This window comes from Mixophyes fleayi, chromosome 11 (genome assembly GCF_038048845.1).
Source record: "Mixophyes fleayi isolate aMixFle1 chromosome 11, aMixFle1.hap1, whole genome shotgun sequence".
In the NCBI taxonomy this organism is placed as follows: Eukaryota; Metazoa; Chordata; class Amphibia; order Anura; family Limnodynastidae; genus Mixophyes; species Mixophyes fleayi.
In genome coordinates, this window is record NC_134412.1 from 76,826,920 (window position 1) to 76,847,523 (window position 20,604).

Consider the following 20,604-nt stretch of genomic DNA (forward strand, 5'->3'; position numbering starts at 1 on the left):
CGTTCCATGGAAGAGAATGGATCTGTTGGTTTGAACAATATTTGGGTAATAATACCTCAAACTGCAAGACCAAGTGGGTACCTAGAACTAACTAACTAACTACTGTTGGCGCTGATCGCCCACCTGTTTCTGCAAATTCCACACTAAGAGTCCTGGAACCATGGGACTGGAATCCCATCGCACCCCACGTACACCCAGGGGTGAGTTTCACCAACCCAGAGCACGGGATTACCATTGTTCTGGTATTTTGGGGGAGGAAAGTTACTACCTAAATAAACATTTTCATGGAATACTCTTTTAATGTTAATTTTCTAGTAGATATAATCGGAATTAATATTACATGTAATAGGTCGGTGTATACGGTCTTCTCCATCTCTCGCTGTACATTACATACCTGCTTTCTCAGTATTTGCAATGGTTATTGGTGTAAAGTATTCTGTGACTACAGGTTTCTGAGTGGTAACCATAGTTTTCCCTTTATGCATCTCCAACTTACTTAGAGGGTGATACGACCTCAAAGCAGAACCTCCTTTCTATATCCTCACAGGGCTTCACCATGCACAGCCTAAGATCCTCCACCACCACGGTCAGGACATCCTGCCAAAACAAGGAGAGACATTACCCGTCACTAATATTAGCCCCACATACTACAATTCGGTCATCCATCCAGACTGCTGAACAGAAAGGTGCCCCTTCCACTTTGCAGGTGGGTAGATGATCTACACACCCACATAGGAGGGTCATTGGCAGACCTGTTTCTTCAGTCTGCCCAATCAAATCAGATCGGACTTCGTTCATTAAGAACTATTGCTTTTTGAGAGATACATTGTACAATTATTGCTTTCTTAATAGTTTATTCAGGCAGGAAGGAGAGGCCAATTTTGAAAAAAAAAAACAGGAACAGCAGTAACAGGACAGCAGATCACCTTCAGTATCTTAAGAGCAGAGAGCTCATTAAGACATCAGCACTAAAGTATGCCGTGCATATTATTATTATTTTTATTATTAATTTTCATTTATAGGGCGCCACTAGGTATCCGTAGCGCCGTACAGGGACAAACAAAGTTATAATACAAAGGTGAGACAGCACGATACAGTAAACAAAACGTACAGTAACTCCGAGATCTCAAAGCACAGCTAGAGGGGCGGGGGAGGGGAGAGGGGATGGTCCCGCATACGGCGGAGCCCAAAAGGGCACGGAAGGCAGGGAAACCCCCAGAGTGGAGAAGAGGGAGCAAGAGGGAACGGGGAGGAGGAGGGCAAGGTAGCTGGAGAGCAGAGTTAAAAGTGGTGAAGACAGGAGGAGAGATGACCCTGCTCAAAGGAGCGTACAATCTAAGGTTAGACCGCCATCAGAGACAACATGAACAGTGCACCGATATCAGGATCACTGATCCCAAACAGAGACCATCGCTCCCATTCACTACTGCGCATTAATATTCACCTTGTCGGTAACACTAGCGCGAGTAGGTGAATGGAGGTGCAGCACTATGAGCGGTTTCCTCAGTGACCAATGCATGTGATCAGCACAATACACTTTCAGCACTATGTGATGTTAAAAGAAATCTATCACAATAATATTATGTAATCAAACTATTCTCGTAGCAGTTTTAGGACAAATGAAATTTTGCATGCTATTCTATATGGGTCTATTCTTATAATAATAATAATAACGATGTAGAAATGACAGAATTTACATGTTGAATAATGGAAAGGTAATCTCAATGTGTGGTTCAATCATAGCAGGGAACGATGGCTTTTGGCACCTCTGGACTGTAGTTTATTTTGATTAGGAAACTTTTTAAATGAGTTTGGTACAGCAAGAATCAGAATGCACTTACCTTTAACTTCTTTTGATAAACAAGCTGGCTATTCTGTATAGAGAACCACCGCCTGTGATATAAAAATAAATAAATAAAGGTCAATGATTAAATACGTGTCTGTGCAAGGGTTACTAGTGTAGATCAGCGGATAGAGAATTACTCTTAGGGATGCTGATGGTACCTATGCTTTTAAACAATAACCACGTTAATAAATAACTTGATCAGTCTTTCTATTGTATTCAAGAAACAGACCCCGCCCACTTGCATCACATGACTGAACCGAAAGCAGTGATTTAAGGTGAAGCACAAATAGATTAGAGATTGCGTAGGCAGGAGCGGGAAGTACAACACTGTAAGAATACACATTGCATTATTAAAGGTAGTCCTAAATACATTTCTGTCAGCATCCTTCATTTCTTAGCTAAAGTCACCTCTCCTATCAGAAAAACACAACGCTGGCACCAATCTGCTGTCCCCTATTATGTGGCAATGTCACCCAATATCACATTGACGCTACACGTGCCCTGCCATGTGGCTGGGATGGGGATAAGTAGAACATGCCCTGATGCCTGTAAATGTTTACCAAGTACCCCACAATACATGTCAATTTTAACAAATACTGCCATACGCCCGTAAATGTTTAGGAAGAACCCCATTATATCTATTCATTTATAACAAGCGCCCACTTAGGTCAGCAAATGTTTCCTAAGTACCCCTTTATGCCTGTAAGCTTTTACAAAGTAGACCCTGTTGTATGTATATCTAGTACCCCATTAAGTCTGTGCATGTTTGATAAATGCTCTTTGGTTACGGCTTATATATTTTTTTCCTTAAAACAAATTATATATTTTTAGATAGTTTTAACAAATTGAAGTACCTCACCAGTGTCTGTGTGACTCCTGGCGGTACAAGTAACATAGGTTGAGGAGCCAGGTAAAGAAATACCCCTCCACACACACCTGTACTGTACCGATTAATCCGCATTGTCAACCAGGTGAAAGCTGCCCTCTGTACTCACCGATTCCACGTTTTGAATGCATTGCTTGCCCTTTTGAAGAGGTAACCCTCCATAACCACCCCGTTAGGGGCATCCACGTTAAATTCAGCTTTGGAGTCATCATAGGAGAAATCCTGTTCAATACAAATACACGATTACTTATATGTTCCGTGGAGAAACACATTTAGCATAATGGACAACTAATGTAAGTAGCCAAGAGAATTATGTAAAAAATAATCTATTATATATACAAAATTGAAATGGATCTTATATATTTTTTTTTAACTGTGTAACTCTAAGCCCTTATTCACCCAATCACTCTTCAAATATAATAACCACTACGGCTGAGACTGGTTTGGCTGCCTGAGGCTGGACACACACAGAACAATCAGGTTGGGCAATATGGTTGTCTTTGAATAAACTGCCCCAACACCACTCTGTGTCTATAAAGTCCATTTAGCAGAAAACAATACAGTAATGTTTTATTGGAATTGCATCAGCCACGCTGGGATATCTGGTTGCTAGGAACCACAACCTGCGAGTGTGTGTGTGCGGTCCAAGTGATCTAGACGTTTGGTGATTAATCAGCATGATATGGTGTATCACATGTCACCAAAATGGAATGATCTAATAAATAGAACTAAGTGAGCAGCATAAGGGACACAGATCAAATACTGATCCTTTACTTCTTGTAACAATTTACACTGCTCTGTGTGACCGTATGCTGCCATCTTCCTGTAGTCCTCCACGATGCTATGTCATATCAAACATATAACTATGCAACGCCTTATTAGTCTGCTTATCACCTCTTACTAACTAACATAAGAGAAAGCTATCACATCGCATCCTTTAAGTAAAAGACTGCATGGAGAACGAAACATGTACAGTGCCACCGAGTGTCCAAATTACTATAAAACATAAAATAAAAATTGCTGGGTACTTATAGTGCTGAGCAGTATTTATAAAACACACACATTCTCACAAGAAGAGCGCTCTGGTTTCAGTATTACTCGCTGCTAACAAGAACACCTGATACAAAGCTGAGGCCGCCATTTTGTAGGCCATTTTCGTGAGGAAGCAGACTATCAATTCGTCAGAAACTAGAGACATCACCAAGCACAAGACTAATATTCAAATACATTAAAAAATTAAATTAAATTGAATAATGTGAGACTGGAGGTCAAGTTGTCATAACTCCCAACATTTAGATGCGTGGAAGTGGGACACAGTAAGCCACACCCCCAGTGCACACTGACTCTGCCCACAGATGGGCAAATCTATTTAAATCCACCCACTTTCCTGTTAAGTCCCACCCCTTTTGCAGTCCACGAATCAGTATAACCCTCTAGTATCGGGACCGCTAGGAGGTATACATTGTGCCTGAAATCTAGTCACTAGGAAGTGGGCAGGATGCGGGAGGAAGGCCTGCTCTCCCAGGGGTTCGGGAGAACTATCCAAGATTGTGTGAGTGGGAGGAGCAATCACAAGCTACAGTCTCCTGATTACAACGTGATTTGTCCTCCTGCTCCCCCTTCCCCATCTTCTGTGCAGTATATGGACAACATTTGCACATATTCACAAAGAAATCAGACCTAACTGAAAATAATTTTCCTTTAATTCTGGTGACTTTAAATAAGGGGAGGGCTGGCAAATTTCAGCCCGGGGGAAGGGCAAGACTCCACTCAGTAGCCTAGTTTAAAGGACAAAAATGGAGATGGCCCAGTGACCCAGTCCAAGGCACCCCATTATGCATACTTGCTAACTCTCCCTGAATGTCAGGGAGACTCCCTGAAATAGGGGTGATCTCCCTCACTCCCTGAAGAGCCTGGCATTCTCCCTGATGCTGAGCCAGTACAAGATGTGGTTGGATTTGCCATCTGTGGCTTGATGACACAGCTCATAAATTGTGTCCTATGTCCATGTATTGATCCCTATGGAGGTGGCCATTTTCATGGAGACCAAGATTTAATCAGAGACTGACAGGTAAGACAACATGACTTCAGTAATGGAGACAGAAATGTAAAAGACACTTCAGTCTCTAGAGATTCATTAGCTGTTTTTCTTTAACACATAGATGACTACTCTCCCGGAATGTCCGGGAGACTGCCGCATTTCTGGGAGATCTCCCGGGAGAGCAGGGCAACCTCCTGGTTCTCATCCCCACAATAGATAAGTGGTGTGGGGCGGGGCATAATGACGCAAATATTGCATCATAGCCCGCCCCCTGCTGTAATTGGACAAAATTGTGACAATCATTTAGGGGGTGGGGCCAAAATAATGTGATTAATCAAGCCCCGCCCCGCACGCCCACCTCCCTGGGGATCTCCCTGAGGCCAACAAGGCAAAGTTGGAAAGTATGCCATTATGGGACCAGCCCAGCCTGCCCCTGCTTTAAATAGCACACGGGAACTTCCCTGTATATAAAGATGGAGCTGCAATTACATAGGTAGCCCATCATTTTTGAGAGGTAATGGTGCAATATTACACCCCCACCTCTCCTCATCTATATCACAGACAAGGACGGCAAAACTCAAGCAAATTGTCTTAATAATCATTGCAATTAGGTTAATTACCAGCAGAATATATCTGCAGAGATTTTCCAAGGTGATAATTAGATTTAGATTAATTAGATAATGATGTTATAAGGTACAGAAACCATTAGATTCCTACCTGCTGGTAGTTTGGGCAACGAACCAAAACTTCAAGTTCAATCAGAACACTAATTAAAACAAAATCTTGTTCCATCGCCATGTAGTTTACAGATATATGGAACGGCAGTAACACAAAGATTTTTGGAGGGAAAAATGATCATGGTAATTAAGAGGCTGAATATATATCTAAGTGTGGAGTATATTACCTCAGGATATACTGCATACTTATTATTATTATTTTTTTTTTTAACAGAAGACATTGATAGAAACGCTTAAAACCGCAGGTTGGGCCCTGGATTCCTAGAACCACTTAAACATTAATTTCAGGCCTCTTCGCCCTTGAGACAGTGACCTTTCTGTCAGATCTGAGGGGTCGATATTAAAGACAATCAAAATGTCAAAATATCAAGAACATGCCTCCGGTGAAGGGAGTTATTTTACGGGCTGAATGCTTCTATTCACTACAGACTTTTTGTCTCAAGCCCCATTGATGTCACTAGTTCCTAGTGGATTGATATGCTGCATTTTAATCAATGCAAAATGGCTGCCCCCAATGTGTGTAGACACATTCTCCATTACAAACTATCTGTAAGCAGTTTGTTTGGCAGAATGATATTGTTGTTGGGAAGGGAACAGGTGTTGGCGGTTAATTTACCAACACTGGTTGCTTTGTTAATGCACTAACTCACAATTGTCTACTTTCATACCGACAATGCAGGGCATACCTGCCCTGGCAGATGTGGGGAGTAGGAATACAAAAAAATAAATGGTGGGCATGACTTAATGCTATTCACATCAAGTGGGTGTGTTGAACGGGTACAATGATACTAATTCATAGTTGCCAACATTGGCAACTTGTGTCCTGGGAGGCAAGTGAGTGTGTGGGGGCGGGCCTCAAAGAATTGTGTCGATAGCCCGCCCCCAAAGCAGTCATCACTTTTTTGGCCAAAAAAAGTAGGGGGTGGGGCCACAATGACGTGTACACAGCGCCACTAAGCCCCGCCCCCTCCACTTAATTTGCAGAGCCGGACGGGAATCAGGAGAATTGCCTGCTCTCCCCAGAGTACAGGAGACCGACCCGAATTTCGGGAGTCTCCCGGATATTCCGGGAGAGTTGGCAAGCATGTAGTAATTGTATCATCACACCCCCACCCCTGCTGTGCAAGGACGCAATTTGCGTCATCATGCAGACGGGCCAAGATGGCAATTTGCATCTTCATAAGAAAGTGAATGCAGGACGGCCTTCTCTGCCAGGAATCTAGGAGTATCTGGAGTCTCCCAGACATACAATGAAATATACCCTAGTTATAATCCAGGATTGGCAAAACATGTCATTCTTTACAGAGAACCTTATATAGTTACTAAATATTTGAACTCATTCATATAAATGGGAGCAGACATTTTGCTTGCTTGGATAAATGAAACAATTTAAATTAGTGAACTCAGGTTTCATATAAAAGGTGCGTATGACACCAAAATCTTTCCTCATCAATTTTATTGGGAGACTCGTATCACTACTCTCTCCCAAATGTCCTGATTTTACTGGGACTATCCCACCAGTAGGCACCATTGTCCTGAGTGCTTGGAGATATATCCCATGTACAAAGGGTGTTTTCATGGAAGGGAAGGGGGGATGGGGTGTTGCGTTAGGCATGACCATGCCATTTTGTCATGTGTGCGCCACTGCACAAGCACACAGCTTGTTGGGAGTCATGACTTACTCAATAATGTGTGTGGAGCGATCACCACAAGATGATCTCCTGAAACACTCTGTGCATCTGTGAACATTCCAATAATCTGATTGGCTACAACTTGTTCTTTCCCCCTTCTACTTCAAATCAGGGAATGTACAGCCAGAAGTTCTTTGGCTATCGCTTCTCTGAAGTTATTCTGCCATTTTTTCAACATAAAATTTTGGCTACTAACATTTTCAATATTACATTTCCATCTCTAAATACAAAAAACAGATTTTACGCTGTAATAATTTCTAAACGCATCGATTCCCATCACTAAACCTTTGCCTAGGAAATCCCTTTTTTATTTTGAAATGTCTGGATGTGCAGCCACTTCTGTCGAGGGCCCCGCCAGAGCTGTTATAGGGTCTTACGGTGCCCAGTGCCAGTTCTGGAAAATGTTCCTCTACCAACACCATCAGCACCAAACATAACCCCTCACATAATGGATAAGAGAATGTTTACTATTTGTAAAGAACAGCAAGCCAGAGTATACCCACATAATGCTCGCTATTTAAAAATATCAAAAAGAGGGACAATTATAATACCAGTAAATTGAAATATACAGTTGAGCCCTGTAAATGTTAATTTACTGGCCCTGTCGTATTATAATTGCACTGCCCACAGATGTCTAGAAACAGTCCTGTCTCCGGCAGGGTAATACTTCATTATAATGATAACGGAGTGTAAAATGAGATGAACAAGTCACGGGAAATGGGCGCAATTTATTAAGTCAAAGTAAATGGCTCGGTTGCCAGGAAACTAGCAGATTAATTCGGAGTGAAAGGTAAAACAGAATTCATGTACAGTTTATACCCATGGAACATTACTGAAGCACCCCTTATTTATACTACACTAGGACTAAGCAGTATACTTACTAAACTGCGGGTTTGAAAAAGTGGAGATGTTGCCTATAGCAACCAGATTCTAGTTAGCATTTATTTAGTACATTCCTCAAAATGACAGCTAGAATCTGATTGGTTGCTATAGGCAACATCTCCACTTTTTCAAACCCGCACTTTAGTAAATACACCCCTAAGTGTTTATTATATTATCTAAAGTCTTGAACTATGTGAAAATTGTCCCATGGATCACTGAACGGGTTAAACCACGAATCAGATCACCGGGCAGGCTGCCAGGCGTTAACCCCTTGCGCCGTCACGTTCTGCAATACGCTGCGCTGTCTTCCATCCGTGACATCACAATGGTTTCTGTGGCAACACGTTTAATGCCAGAGAGGCCACACACAATACGGCAACAGTTTCCTTCCGAGTGTCCTCGTGGGAAATTTGTGCAATTCAAAGGGTACAAGAAAAAGCATACTCTGATCAGGGACACCAAACAGACAGCTACTTTCAAACAGGAAAAAAATAAAAATGCAACTGCGCAGAGGTCTGATGGATTTATGAGCCTACAACATCCAATCTAATACACTACTGGTACATCTACAGAATAAATTCCCCTATAGGATATTACATTAAATTCACACACACATATATAAAAACAGCATAATGTAATTTTATATTGTGGCTGCCTCTGCAACTGAATTGCACAATATATATATAGATCATATAGACACATAAATAATAATATACACACATGCACACAAACATATATATATATAATATATATATATATATATATATATATATATATATATATATATATATACACACATACACACACACACACACACAACATACACACACACACACACATTTATTAAAAGATCAATATATACCATATTCAGCAAAAAAAACTATACAAATGGCAAAAATTAATACAAATGAGCCTGTAAGACCTATAACCTGGTACAAAATAAATCCAAACTTCCTACTTCTTCCCTATAGAATCACCAGATCCTATTACTTACCACCAAGTATTCCAGATAGCCTAATATCTTCATGGTTTCAGCTTCTGTGGATTTGTTCCCTGGCAATCAGACCATAAGCCTGTCCATCCACGTACCAGAAGCAGCCATTCCTCTGTGGTCGTGTGTCCGGAATACTAAACAAGCATCCTTACGCCTTCCAGTTTAGAGGTGGTTTTCCTGATGCGGCCAAGGAGAAGACCGACCTGGCTCTTGTTTGGCTATCTACTTGTGTCCGCATAGGAGCTCAGAGCCCACTGCCTCCAGCAAAGACAAGGAGGGGGCATACAGCTGTCACTAGCTAGGCAGTAAAGGGAAGAGGAAGACAGAAGACTGATAAAACCAGGGACAATAGTGTTTATTGACTTACTCCCCAGGTCAGAGAGGTGATTGTGATAATGATTTCTCATCCTTGGAAGCTATCTGTAGATACCACTCCTCCTTTATCCCTTGTTCAAATCACAAAAGAGCCCCATCCTCTCTCTCTCTCCAAGGGGGCAATGCTGATAGGCTAAGAAAGCACAAGGGTGATAACAACAGAGGCCCATCTGGCTCTCCCACCTCCCTGAAACCAGCCGTGTTTTAACCTTTTCATCACCACTATCCTTTCATCAAGTGGGAAGAGATGCAGGAATCCTGACAGCCCAAATATCAATGCTTCACACCCCGCTGGACAGCAAAAGGCAGCCAAGGACTGATCCATGAGTCGTGATGGTTTATGAGTCGTGATGCTCCTGCTGGTATTTCATTCTTATCACTAAGGTTATTTTAAAAGAGCAGCATCATTTAACACTCCTTAAAATGGAAATGGAAGAAGAAACTTCAGTTTCCACTGTCCTCTTATACAGGCTTTGCCATAAGCAGAAATTGCTTATTGCAATCACACGGTCTATTACCATAACACAATCGGTCTGTCCCTATGTACTTAAACAACGCCAACTGCAATTTTGATACATCACCGATTCTGTAAGCAGTCTACAACAAAACACAAATTTATATACATATATATACATATATACAGATATATATATATATACAGATATATATATATATATATATATATACATACAGGGCTGCCAAGAGGAATTCAGGGCCCGGGTACAACAAACTCATGGGGCCCCCCCATAGTTGAGTAAGCCCTAAAAATTTTTTGCGACGCCTAACGGCGGCGCAAAAAACACGACGCGGGTTTGGTCATACATTCAGGGGCGTGTCAATGCGCCATTGGGGCGTGGCTAGCCTAACGACGGTGCAAAAATTTTCGGGAATGTGGTCATACATTTGGGGCCGTGGCAATGCACCGTTGGGCGCATAGCTAGCACATCAAAATCACTAGGTCCTGAATTCACCACAGCGTCACATATGTCCAAGCACTCCTGACTTTTAAGACATCCAGCACCACAGTGTAGTATACAAAGAATGCAGTGTGTACACAAACAGTTCAGTCTTGGCCTGCGCCCACTGGGCTCACCAAACATTGGCATTGTCCCTACTAGAATCACAACATTTCACACACTATGCTGCTCTGTCCTACCTGTTCTTCTCACTTTCTCCACCCGAGGCTGCTGGTTTCTTTAGTTGTGGCTTGCCTGGATCTTGGAATGTAGAAGGACCTATTTGGGAAAAAAATGGCTACATTTAGAAAATTTCAGTCAGACGCAGCGTTAAATCAATAGCACCCACGATTAATAATTAGGCCTTCCTCCAGCCCCAACATTAAAATAATAGAATTCACATGTAATAAATAAACCTATTTCCCGTCATGCAAACAGCCTAGCAATACCTATTTCCCGCAACCATCACTGCCATTAAATAATTCATAGTCACATTTAATAAATAGACCTCATCCTCCCCAAACTCACCTCCACATTCAATAGGCCCCAAATCACCCCATCTTAAATTAATAATCCCCACTATTAAATTGCCTCACCATCACCCTACAAACAAAATAGCGCCCATTAATTAGCCACCACCTACCGCACACACACTACATTGCAACAAGCCCCATCACAACTACACTGCGCCCTCCATGCTGCTTTCCCCCCTTTTTATTCACTCTGTGCCTCTCTGCCGCTGTTTTCCTCCTCTGTGCCTCTCTGCCCCTCTTTTCCTCCTCTGTGCCTCTCTGCCCCTCTTTTCCTCCTCTGTGCCTCTCTGCCCCTCTTTTCCTCCTCTGTGCCTCTCTGCCCCTCTTTTCCTCCTCTGTGCCTCTCTGCCCCTCTTTTCCTCCTCTGTGCCTCTCTGCCCCTCTTTTCCTCCTCTGTGCCTCTCTGCCCCTCTTTTCCTCCTCTGTGCCTCTCTGCCCCTCTTTTCCTCCTCTGTGCCTCTCTGCCCCTCTTTTCCTCCTCTGTGCCTCTCTGCCCCTCTTTTCCTCCTCTGTGCCTCTCTGCCCCTCTTTTCCTCCTCTGTGCCTCTCTGCCCCTCTTTTCCTCCTCTGTGCCTCTCTGCCCCTCTTTTCCTCCTCTGTGCCCCTCTTTTCCTCCTCTGTGCCCCTCTTTTCCTCCTCTGTGCCCCTCTTTTCCTCCTCTGTGCCCCTCTTTTCCTCCTCTGTGCCCCTCTTTTCCTCCTCTGTGCCCCTCTTTTCCTCCTCTGTGCCCCTCTTTTCCTCCTCTGTGCCCCTCTTTTCCTCCTCTGTGCCCCTCTTTTCCTCCTCTGTGCCCCTCTTTTCCTCCTCTGTGCCCCTCTTTTCCTCCTCTGTGCCCCTCTTTTCCTCCTCTGTGCCTCTCTTTTCCTCCTCTGTGCCTCTCTTTTCCTCCTCTGTGCCTCTCTTTTCCTCCTCTGTGCCCCCTTTTCCTCCTCTGTGCCTCTCTTTTCCTCCTCTGTGCCCCTCTTTTCCTCCTCTGTGCCCCTCTTTTCCTCCTCTGTGCCCCTCTTTTCCTCCTCTGTGCCCCTCTTTTCCTCCTCTGTGCCTCTCTTTTCCTCCTCTGTGCCCCTCTTTTCCTCCTCTGTGCCTCTCTTTTCCTCCTCTGTGCCTCTCTTTTCCTCCCCTGTGCCTCTCTTTTCCTCCTCTGTGCCTCTCTTTTCCTCCTCTGTGCCTCTCTTTTCCTCCTCTGTGCCCCCTTTTCCTCCTCTGTGCCTCTCTTTTCCTCCTCTGTGCCCCTCTTTTCCTCCTCTGTGCCCCTCTTTTCCTCCTCTGTGCCCCTCTTTTCCTCCTCTGTGCCTCTCTTTTCCTCCTCTGTGCCCCTCTTTTCCTCCTCTGTGCCCTTTTCCTCCTCTGTGCCCCTCTTTTCCTCCTCTGTGCCTCTCTTTTCCTCCTCTGTGCCTCTCTTTTCCTCCCCTGTGCCTCTCTTTTCCTCCTCTGTGCCTCTCTTTTCCTCCTCTGTGCCTCTCTTTTCCTCCTCTGTGCCTCTCTTTTCCTCCTCTGTGCCTCTCTTTTCCTCCTCTGTGCCTCTCTTTTCCTCCTCTGTGCCTCTCAGTTTCTTTCCTTACCTTTTGTCAGCTTCTTTCTTTTCTTCTCTTCTCTTCTGTCTTCTCTTCTTTCTTCTTCTTTGGTCTTGTCAGGCTGCGGCGCTCCTCACTGACTGACTGCCGGGCGTGACTTGATGACGTCACGCCCGACAGTCAGTGTGAATGGAGAAGACAGGAGAGGAGGGACGCGGCGCCGCGGTCACGTGAGTATTGATTTTTTTTTTTTTTTTTTATTTCTTATAGCTCCCCCCAGCAACGCCCCCCCCCCCCTCCCCCTACCCCGCGGGAATTTTTTTTTTAAAAAAATAAAAATACGCAAAATACAAAAAAATAAAATAAAAAAAAAAAATGACAAAAAATAGCAGCAAGGGCCCGGCCCGGGCCCCCTGGCATGGCCGGGCCCGGGTAAAATGTACCCGCTCCCCCCCCCTCTCGGCGGCCCTGTATACATACATACACACACACACACACACATATATACATACACATACACACACACATACACAAAACACATTGATTAATATAACTGAATGATTATAAAACGATAATGAATTATAAGGCTATTAGGAGTCACCAAAGATCTCAGAGGTGACTTCAGATATCCATATTAATGTATTCCATATAATACACAGATTTTCCCAATGAACAGTGAAGTTATGACATGAGGACTCATCGATTATAGCTATAACATTTAGGATGTAAGCTCTCATGAGCAGGGCCCTCTCTCCTTGTGTGCTCCTTCTACTGTTCCTTCACCCTCTGTACCTCTTGGCCTGCTTCCCTAGCTTTGTTTTCCCTGTTTTCTTAAGCCTTGGCCTTCTTCTTGCTGATTTCTACCATCCCTTTCACTATCTGTCCCAGAAATAATCTGATTTGCTTTACCCTGTCACCTGTGTTTGTATATATTTTTGTATCATGTTGTGTCTTGGTTCTGTTTTCTGTATATGTAATGTACGGCGCTGCGGACCCTTTGTGGCGCCTTATAAGTCAAAGATAATAATAATATTATTATTATTATTATTAACACCAGAACTTGCCATTTATACAGATAATATTTACAGGAGTTTATACATATAAACAGGGCGGCATGGTGGCACAGTGGCTAGCATTGCTGTCTCACATAACAATGGGTCCTATTCTGGTCGGGGCACTATTTGGGTAGTGTTTGTAGGTTTACTCCCTAAAGAGTGGTAGGCTGAGGTTAGTGAATGTGAGTGTGTGTGTGTTATAATATATAGACTTTAATCTCCAGTGAGACAGAGACTCTGTAAAACGCTGCGGAATGCGTTGGCACTATATAAATATAATAAATAATATATTAGCGTCACTAACAGTTATCTGGGCAGAATATTACATAAAGTGAAAATAATTCTAGTTATAAAAAACATCTTTTCTCACTGGAAAAATGGTGCTTTTTTTTGCAAGATGCAAATTGACAGAAACAAATAGTTTTATCTGCAATTTCTGGCAAAGCGCAAATGTTCATTTGTGATAACATAATGGACACAGATAACTGGAGAAAACAGGATTTGGCTTGTGGCAATGTCCTCTGTAATGAGTAGATTTTCATTAATGAAATGTCTACACTCCCCCCTTGACCCCTTATTGACTAAGGTCAGCGCCCAGCTCAGGAGATCAGAGAATGTAAGAAAACCAATAGAGGCCGCCTGCTGCCCAAATGTCACTAACCAGCCCTGTGTTAGACCCAAACAGGCACTTGTGGGTGAGCTCATACATTAGGGAACTATAAAGGGATAGTGCTGTGACCACCAACAAGAGGGCCAGGAAACAAACCCCCAGGGGGTCCAGAGATGACCGCACACAGAGCCCCGTCACAGCCCCTACATCTGTGACTGTGGAAATGACATTGATGATTCTGTATTACTTACATTTAGGTAAAGGAAAAATCCGGTCTTAAACTTTTATCCTCTTTCCCATCCTCACAACTGTTAGCACTAGGAGACAGGTGATCCACATATCTAATTGTATCTGGTCTTGTACAGATTTTACTATGGTTTATTGTGAATTATTCATTGTAAGAGGATACGCTGTTTGAGGGGCAAAGTCATAGAGCAAATGTAAGGTGGATTACAATGGTTTTCTGCATCATGTGAGGTGTGTAGCATTATCTGTGGTGCTATGAGCCACTATCATGTCCTGTGTATTATTCCCTAAATAACATTATCAAACAGTCTAGGTAAGGGCACATAGTACACACCACATAGTGGTGCCCCCAGTTCATATCATGCCACAGGGTAGTGCCCCCAGTTCATATCATGCCAAAGGGTAGTGCCCCCAGTTCATATCATGCCACAGGGTAGTGCCCCCAGTTCATATCATGTCACGCGGTAGTGCCCCCAGTTCATATCATGCCACGCGGTAGTGCCCCCAGTTCATATCATGCCACGCGGTAGTGCCCCCAGTTCATATCATGCCACGCGGTAGTGCCCCCAGTTCATATCATGCCACGCGGTAGTGCCCCCAGTTCATATCATGCCATGCAGTAGTGCCCCCAGTTCATATCATGTCACGTGGTAGTGCCCCCAGTTCATATCATGTCACGTGGTAGTGCCCCCAGTTCATATCATGTCACGTGGTAGTGCCCCCAGTTCATATCATGTCACGTGGTAGTGCCCCCAGTTCATATCATGTCACGTGGTAGTGCCCCCAGTTCATATCATGTCACGTGGTAGTGCCCCCAGTTCATATCATGTCACGTGGTAGTGCCACCCATTCATATTATGTCACGCCGCAGTGCCCCCCATTCATATTATGCCATGCAGTAGTGCCTCCAGTTCATATCATACCACAGGGTAGCACCACCCATTCATTATGTCACGCCGCAGTGCCCCCCATTCATATCATGCCATGCAGTAGTGCCCCCAGTTCATATCATGTCACGTGGTAGTACCCCCAGTTCATATCATGTCACGTGGTAGTGCCCCCAGTTCATATCATGTCACGTGGTAGTGCCCCCAGTTCATATCATGTCACGTGGTAGTGCTCCCAGTTCATATCATGTCACGTGGTAGTGCTCCCAGTTCATATCATGTCACGTGGTAGTGCCCCCAGTTCATATCATGTCACGTGGTAGTGCCACCCATTCATATTATGTCACGCCGCAGTGCCCCCCATTCATATCATGCCATGCAGTAGTGCCCCCAGTTCATATCATGTCACGTGGTAGTACCCCCAGTTCATATCATGTCACGTGGTAGTGCCCCCAGTTCATATCATGTCACGTGGTAGTGCCCCCAGTTCATATCATGTCACGTGGTAGTGCTCCCAGTTCATATCATGTCACGTGGTAGTGCCCCCAGTTCATATCATGTCACGTGGTAGTGCCACCCATTCATATTATGTCACGCCGCAGTGCCCCTCATTCATATTATGCCATGCAGTAGTGCCTCCAGTTCAGATCATGCCACATAGATGTGTCCCCAGTTCAACTGCAGACATATGTAGGCAGCTGCTTTCCCATGTGCTGCTCACAAATGGAGTCAACACTCGTGTCTTCCAGGAAGGACCATTTCAGCCATCTTCGGCTGCTCTAGAGAAGTCTCGTGCCACATATGAACGTTTTTCTTAGCTGACACAGGCTTCCTTTGCCACACCAATACTCCACAATTATAAGACACTAGTATAGGCGGTTTTAAAAACAGAGGAGGAAAAAAAAAATGTGTAAACCTGTTTTCAAAGTAGTTTCCCTTAATGTTTTTTTTTTTTGTTTTAAGTGAATAACCCCTTCATCCATTCTCTGAGGGTTTACAGGACAATCTTTCAATGTGTTTCTGTTTACTCTGGATTTACATTAGTCAAACTTCAGCAACAATTAAGTGTGTTAATGATAATAATGAGGCTGTATAAGGTTGAAAAGTGGATTAGCATCAGCGTTCTTTTCATTTTCCATCCAACCAGCCAAAAAGTCATTATTATCTGTAGAAATAAAACTGGCTGCAAATTCAAAGCCAGATTTTTATTAATATCCAATATGTTTTTTCCAGGAGCTGAAAGAACAGTCTGCAGAAATGCTGACCCCGTGAACCTGCTCAGACTCCAGGAGCAGACGTCTCACATGTGACCTTCTGCCCCCAGCCTGAGCCGTAGTATAGGGGTATATACATATAGTGTTACAGCTGCCTGTGGTACATTACCCTGCGGTGCTTTGAGCAGATCATGTCCACAGCTTGAACGTTTGTAAAACCATGGTCAATAAATCACTACTATAAACAAATGCCAAATCGGCTATGGACGATATTTGCTGCATTTGTGCCCAGTGCACACATTCCTAAAAATACAGTTATAAAAACCAGTGCAGGTAACTGTGCAGGGAAGTAGCTGTACTCAACCAGAAATTAAGGGGCAGATTCAACTTATTAAATATCCGTGCCAGGTGCTCCAGAACGGCCACGGACTCCTCGAGTGGATATTTTTTTTGACAGAAGTAACGCAAAAACAAGCATTACTTATCATAATATCGGTAAAAATGAGCGTTGTTTTTTTTTGTTTGTTTTTAAGAGAACTGCTGGTCTGTGGTCTGTGTGACATCTCTCTCTCTGATGCATGACAGCAAACTTTTCAAAATGATTGGGGGTGCTCATGTTATTCCCCCTCCCCATACAATTGAAAAATACCATGCATAGATATGTTTAGTAGCTGTGGGCTGCACACATACGGTGGTGCCCGAGCACCCACAGAACTGGCTCCAGAGCTATGGGGGTATACTTACTAAACGGCGGGCTTGAAAAAGTGTAGATGTTGCCTATAGCAACCAATCAGATTCTAGTTATCATTTATTTAGTACATTCTACAAAATGACAGCTAGAATCTGATTGGTTGTTACAGACGACAACTCTACTTTTTCAAACCAGAAGTTTAGTAAATATACTCCCTGGTCTGTCAGCTATGAGACAAAAGATTCCTCATCGTGTCCTTTTCATCCCCATCCACCCACCCACCTCTTCCTTCCACTCCTCCCTTGCTTATGAAGCTATAGGTAAGAGCAAGTTAGACACTGGAGGGCGCAATGTATTGTCCCTGCAAATGTTTCCACTGGCCAGCCCTCACGATGTGACAAATTTATTGCATACCAGTCATATTATACCTGGTACATCATCACCACCATTTATTTATATAGCGCCACTAATTCCGCAGCGCTATACAGAGAACTCACTCACATAAGTCCCTGCCCCATTGGGGTTTACAGTCTAAATTCCCTAATACGCACGCACGTCAATTTGATAGCAGACAATTAACCTACTACTATGTTTTTGGAGTGTGGGAGGAAACCAGAGCACCCGGAGGAAACCCACGCAAACACGCTGAGAACATACAAACTCCTCACAGATACATAACTAATTTCACTACTTGTACGACACAATGGACAGCCTATTGAAAGATTACAACAATTACAAACAAAACAGTTTTGCAGAACTCTTTCTGCTGAAACAGAAACCTCAGAATAGCCCTATTTCTGAAATATAGATTGTTTCAAATGCATTGTTTAGTAAATTCTTATTCTAAGCAATTTAGGTGGTAAATCAGTCGCTGCGGTCTCTCTTCCATGTCCCAGTGTAGCAGCCCGCACAGATATGAAGAAATGGAGCTGAGAATTAAGTTGTCGGAGATATACTAAATAAAATACTCTAAAATATACTGCAAACTATATATATGAATACACAATTTATTAAAAATACATAAAAATATAAAATGTCAGATGCATTGTATGGACACTGATCAGCCGCTTCAGCTTAATAGTAAAAAAAACAATTTAATTAGGGAGAATAGCTGTTCATAAATAAAAATAATAGATGATTTTTAGCAGCTATTTGGTTCTAGGGAGACTGTTGAGGGTCTCCCGGATTTTTAGGGAGACTAAGTCTGTCTATACAAAATGCGAGTGTTGTAGATTAACAAGGAATCAGCCCCCTGCCTCCTAGCGGTGGAATAAGACCCATCATCATAAAACATAATAAAAATAATAATAATCATAATAATAATATATATGCAGATGTTTCCTGAATCATGGAAACACACATTTATATGTGTGAATATGTAAAAATAAACTCACCTGTAGGAGGGTCTGGACATCACACGTTAACCAGCAAGGTGATGGGAGAAGGGGTTAAAAAACAAAAGAAACAGAATGTAAAAATGTGTTACTGAATAATTATTTCTAGATCAGTGTTGGCTAACCTGTGACACTCCAGGTGTTTGTGAAACTACAAGTCCCAGCATGCTTTGTCAATATAAAGCAGCTTATTGCTGGAAGGGTATGCTGGGACTTGTAGTTTCACAACACCTGGAGTGTTACAGGTTAGCCAACACTGCTCTAGATCCTCTCTTTTTTATGAAACATCCTAGTACAGGGGAACAGCACAGAATCCAGTGACTGGCAGCACATTATAGTGTTATAACAACATAAACAGGCAACAGCGGATCTGGATCCATTAACCCCTTCCTGATCGGAGCTGGTTTACGCCTCTATGACCAGTATTTTTACTAGTTTCACACCTATTTCCCCAGGAATTATTACTTAATCTAGCCAAGCAAATGTTTGGATGGGGGGGGAACGTACCAGGATTTATTTAAGTAAAATATTGGAATAGATGGTTTATATTATTTTACTGCAATTGGCAAAAAAACAGACAAAATATAACTTTATAACACTTTAGAATATAACACTCTTCCACAATAATTCTCATACCTACTTTCGCATACTAGGAGAGATCTGAGACAATGATCCTGTAACGTATTCCTCTAGACCCCAAGTACATACATACATATATTTTTTTTTAAAACCAATGAGACTTTTAGGAATCCCTAGACACACAAATAGATCTCCCCTATTATTTATCACTAATCGATTCAATTGAAACCGGATCGAATATTGACTGAGATAGTGGTTACTATTAGATCCATGTGAGCATGACTCTACTAGTAATGGCTTCCCTTTCAATCAATGATTCAGCCATGCCAAGCAAGGACCAGGCTGCCTGGCGGGAGGAGAACCCTGGTGACATCATCCCACCACAATGTTCCTGCACTGTACAAGCAGCGCATCAGCTTTGAAGAAGGTGACAAGAACCAAACTGGGGGGGGGGGTTCCTGGCCCCGCTGCTTGTCCCACCAATGGTCAATGGGGAATCAATGGGGAAAGGCAGAACAGCTTAACCTTCCCATTTCCATTCTTCAGTCAATCTCCAGTGTGGGACCACCAGATATGACATCATAATGTGCGAAGGGGTTATAGTGCATCCGTCGTCTACACACAATGGAAACTACATATTTACGGACTGAATTCAGGAGAATGCAGAATCAATACACCAGGAACTATGAACATCACTAGACTGTGTACACATGGCTCCACAAAATAATTTACTAATCCACCTGCCTTGGACAATGGCACTCCCCCCATCTGAGAGAAGAAGGAAAGGAAGTGAATTACAACCTGAACAATTCCCAGTGAGAGAACAGACTAAAACTGATTTGTGATGCTGTCAGGATCTATTGTCTCACGTGAATGTCAATACACATCCATGCCATTTAATCTCATTACAGATATCAATGCAGAGAGTGGCAATCTGGGGATGATGGCTTTAACGGATAAGGAAACACTCAATGATAAGGAATGGAAATAGATACCAGAGATATTGAAAATAGAGTGAAACAGACATAAGAATAGTACACAGCGAAACAATATAGAACTGAAGTGACGTCATACAAAAAGACTACGTTTATTGTCATTTTTTTATTAAAGAAAACCAAAACATACTTTAAAAGGGAAATGCCCTCTGATAAATGAACGAATACTCTTATTGCTTAAACCCGCAATGTACTGTTTCCTTGTGTATTAACAAGCTGCACACCTCTGCATACTGGTTCAGTCCAGAAAATGGAAGCAACGAGGGCACCTTAAGGCGTTAGAGACGTCATGAAGTTGGACAGGATGTTGCAATATAACTTTAGAGGGAACTAGGGGGGTAATACGTGGTACGATAGTTACAGATTGTATTGTACTTACTCTTTGCTGTATAGTGGCATGCTTGTGTTCCATCTCTCTCTTTTCTACAGCGGAGTCAATGACTAATTGATCCAACTGTGGATAAGAACACGTAGAAAC

At 43.0% G+C, this 20,604-nt stretch overlaps 1 protein-coding gene across 5 annotated transcripts in view; it reads right to left on the minus strand.

Annotated features, from left to right (window-relative positions):
* ACAP3 (ArfGAP with coiled-coil, ankyrin repeat and PH domains 3) overlaps positions 1-20,604 on the minus strand; it is a 135,041-nt gene that overhangs the window by 26,072 nt on the left and 88,365 nt on the right. For 3 of the 5 annotated variants that reach the window (XM_075189740.1, XM_075189739.1, XM_075189737.1), the window contains exons 9-13: positions 20,506-20,580; positions 18,553-18,564; positions 2,842-2,954; positions 1,842-1,893; positions 497-597 (exon numbers count right to left, since the gene is read on the minus strand). In XM_075189740.1, coding sequence (XP_075045841.1) covers positions 497-597; positions 1,842-1,893; positions 2,842-2,954; positions 18,553-18,564; positions 20,506-20,580 — 353 coding nt within the window. The remainder of the gene's footprint in view (positions 1-496; positions 598-1,841; positions 1,894-2,841; positions 2,955-18,552; positions 18,565-20,505; positions 20,581-20,604) is intronic. The other 2 variants (XM_075189741.1, XM_075189738.1) reach the window with 1 other exon arrangement.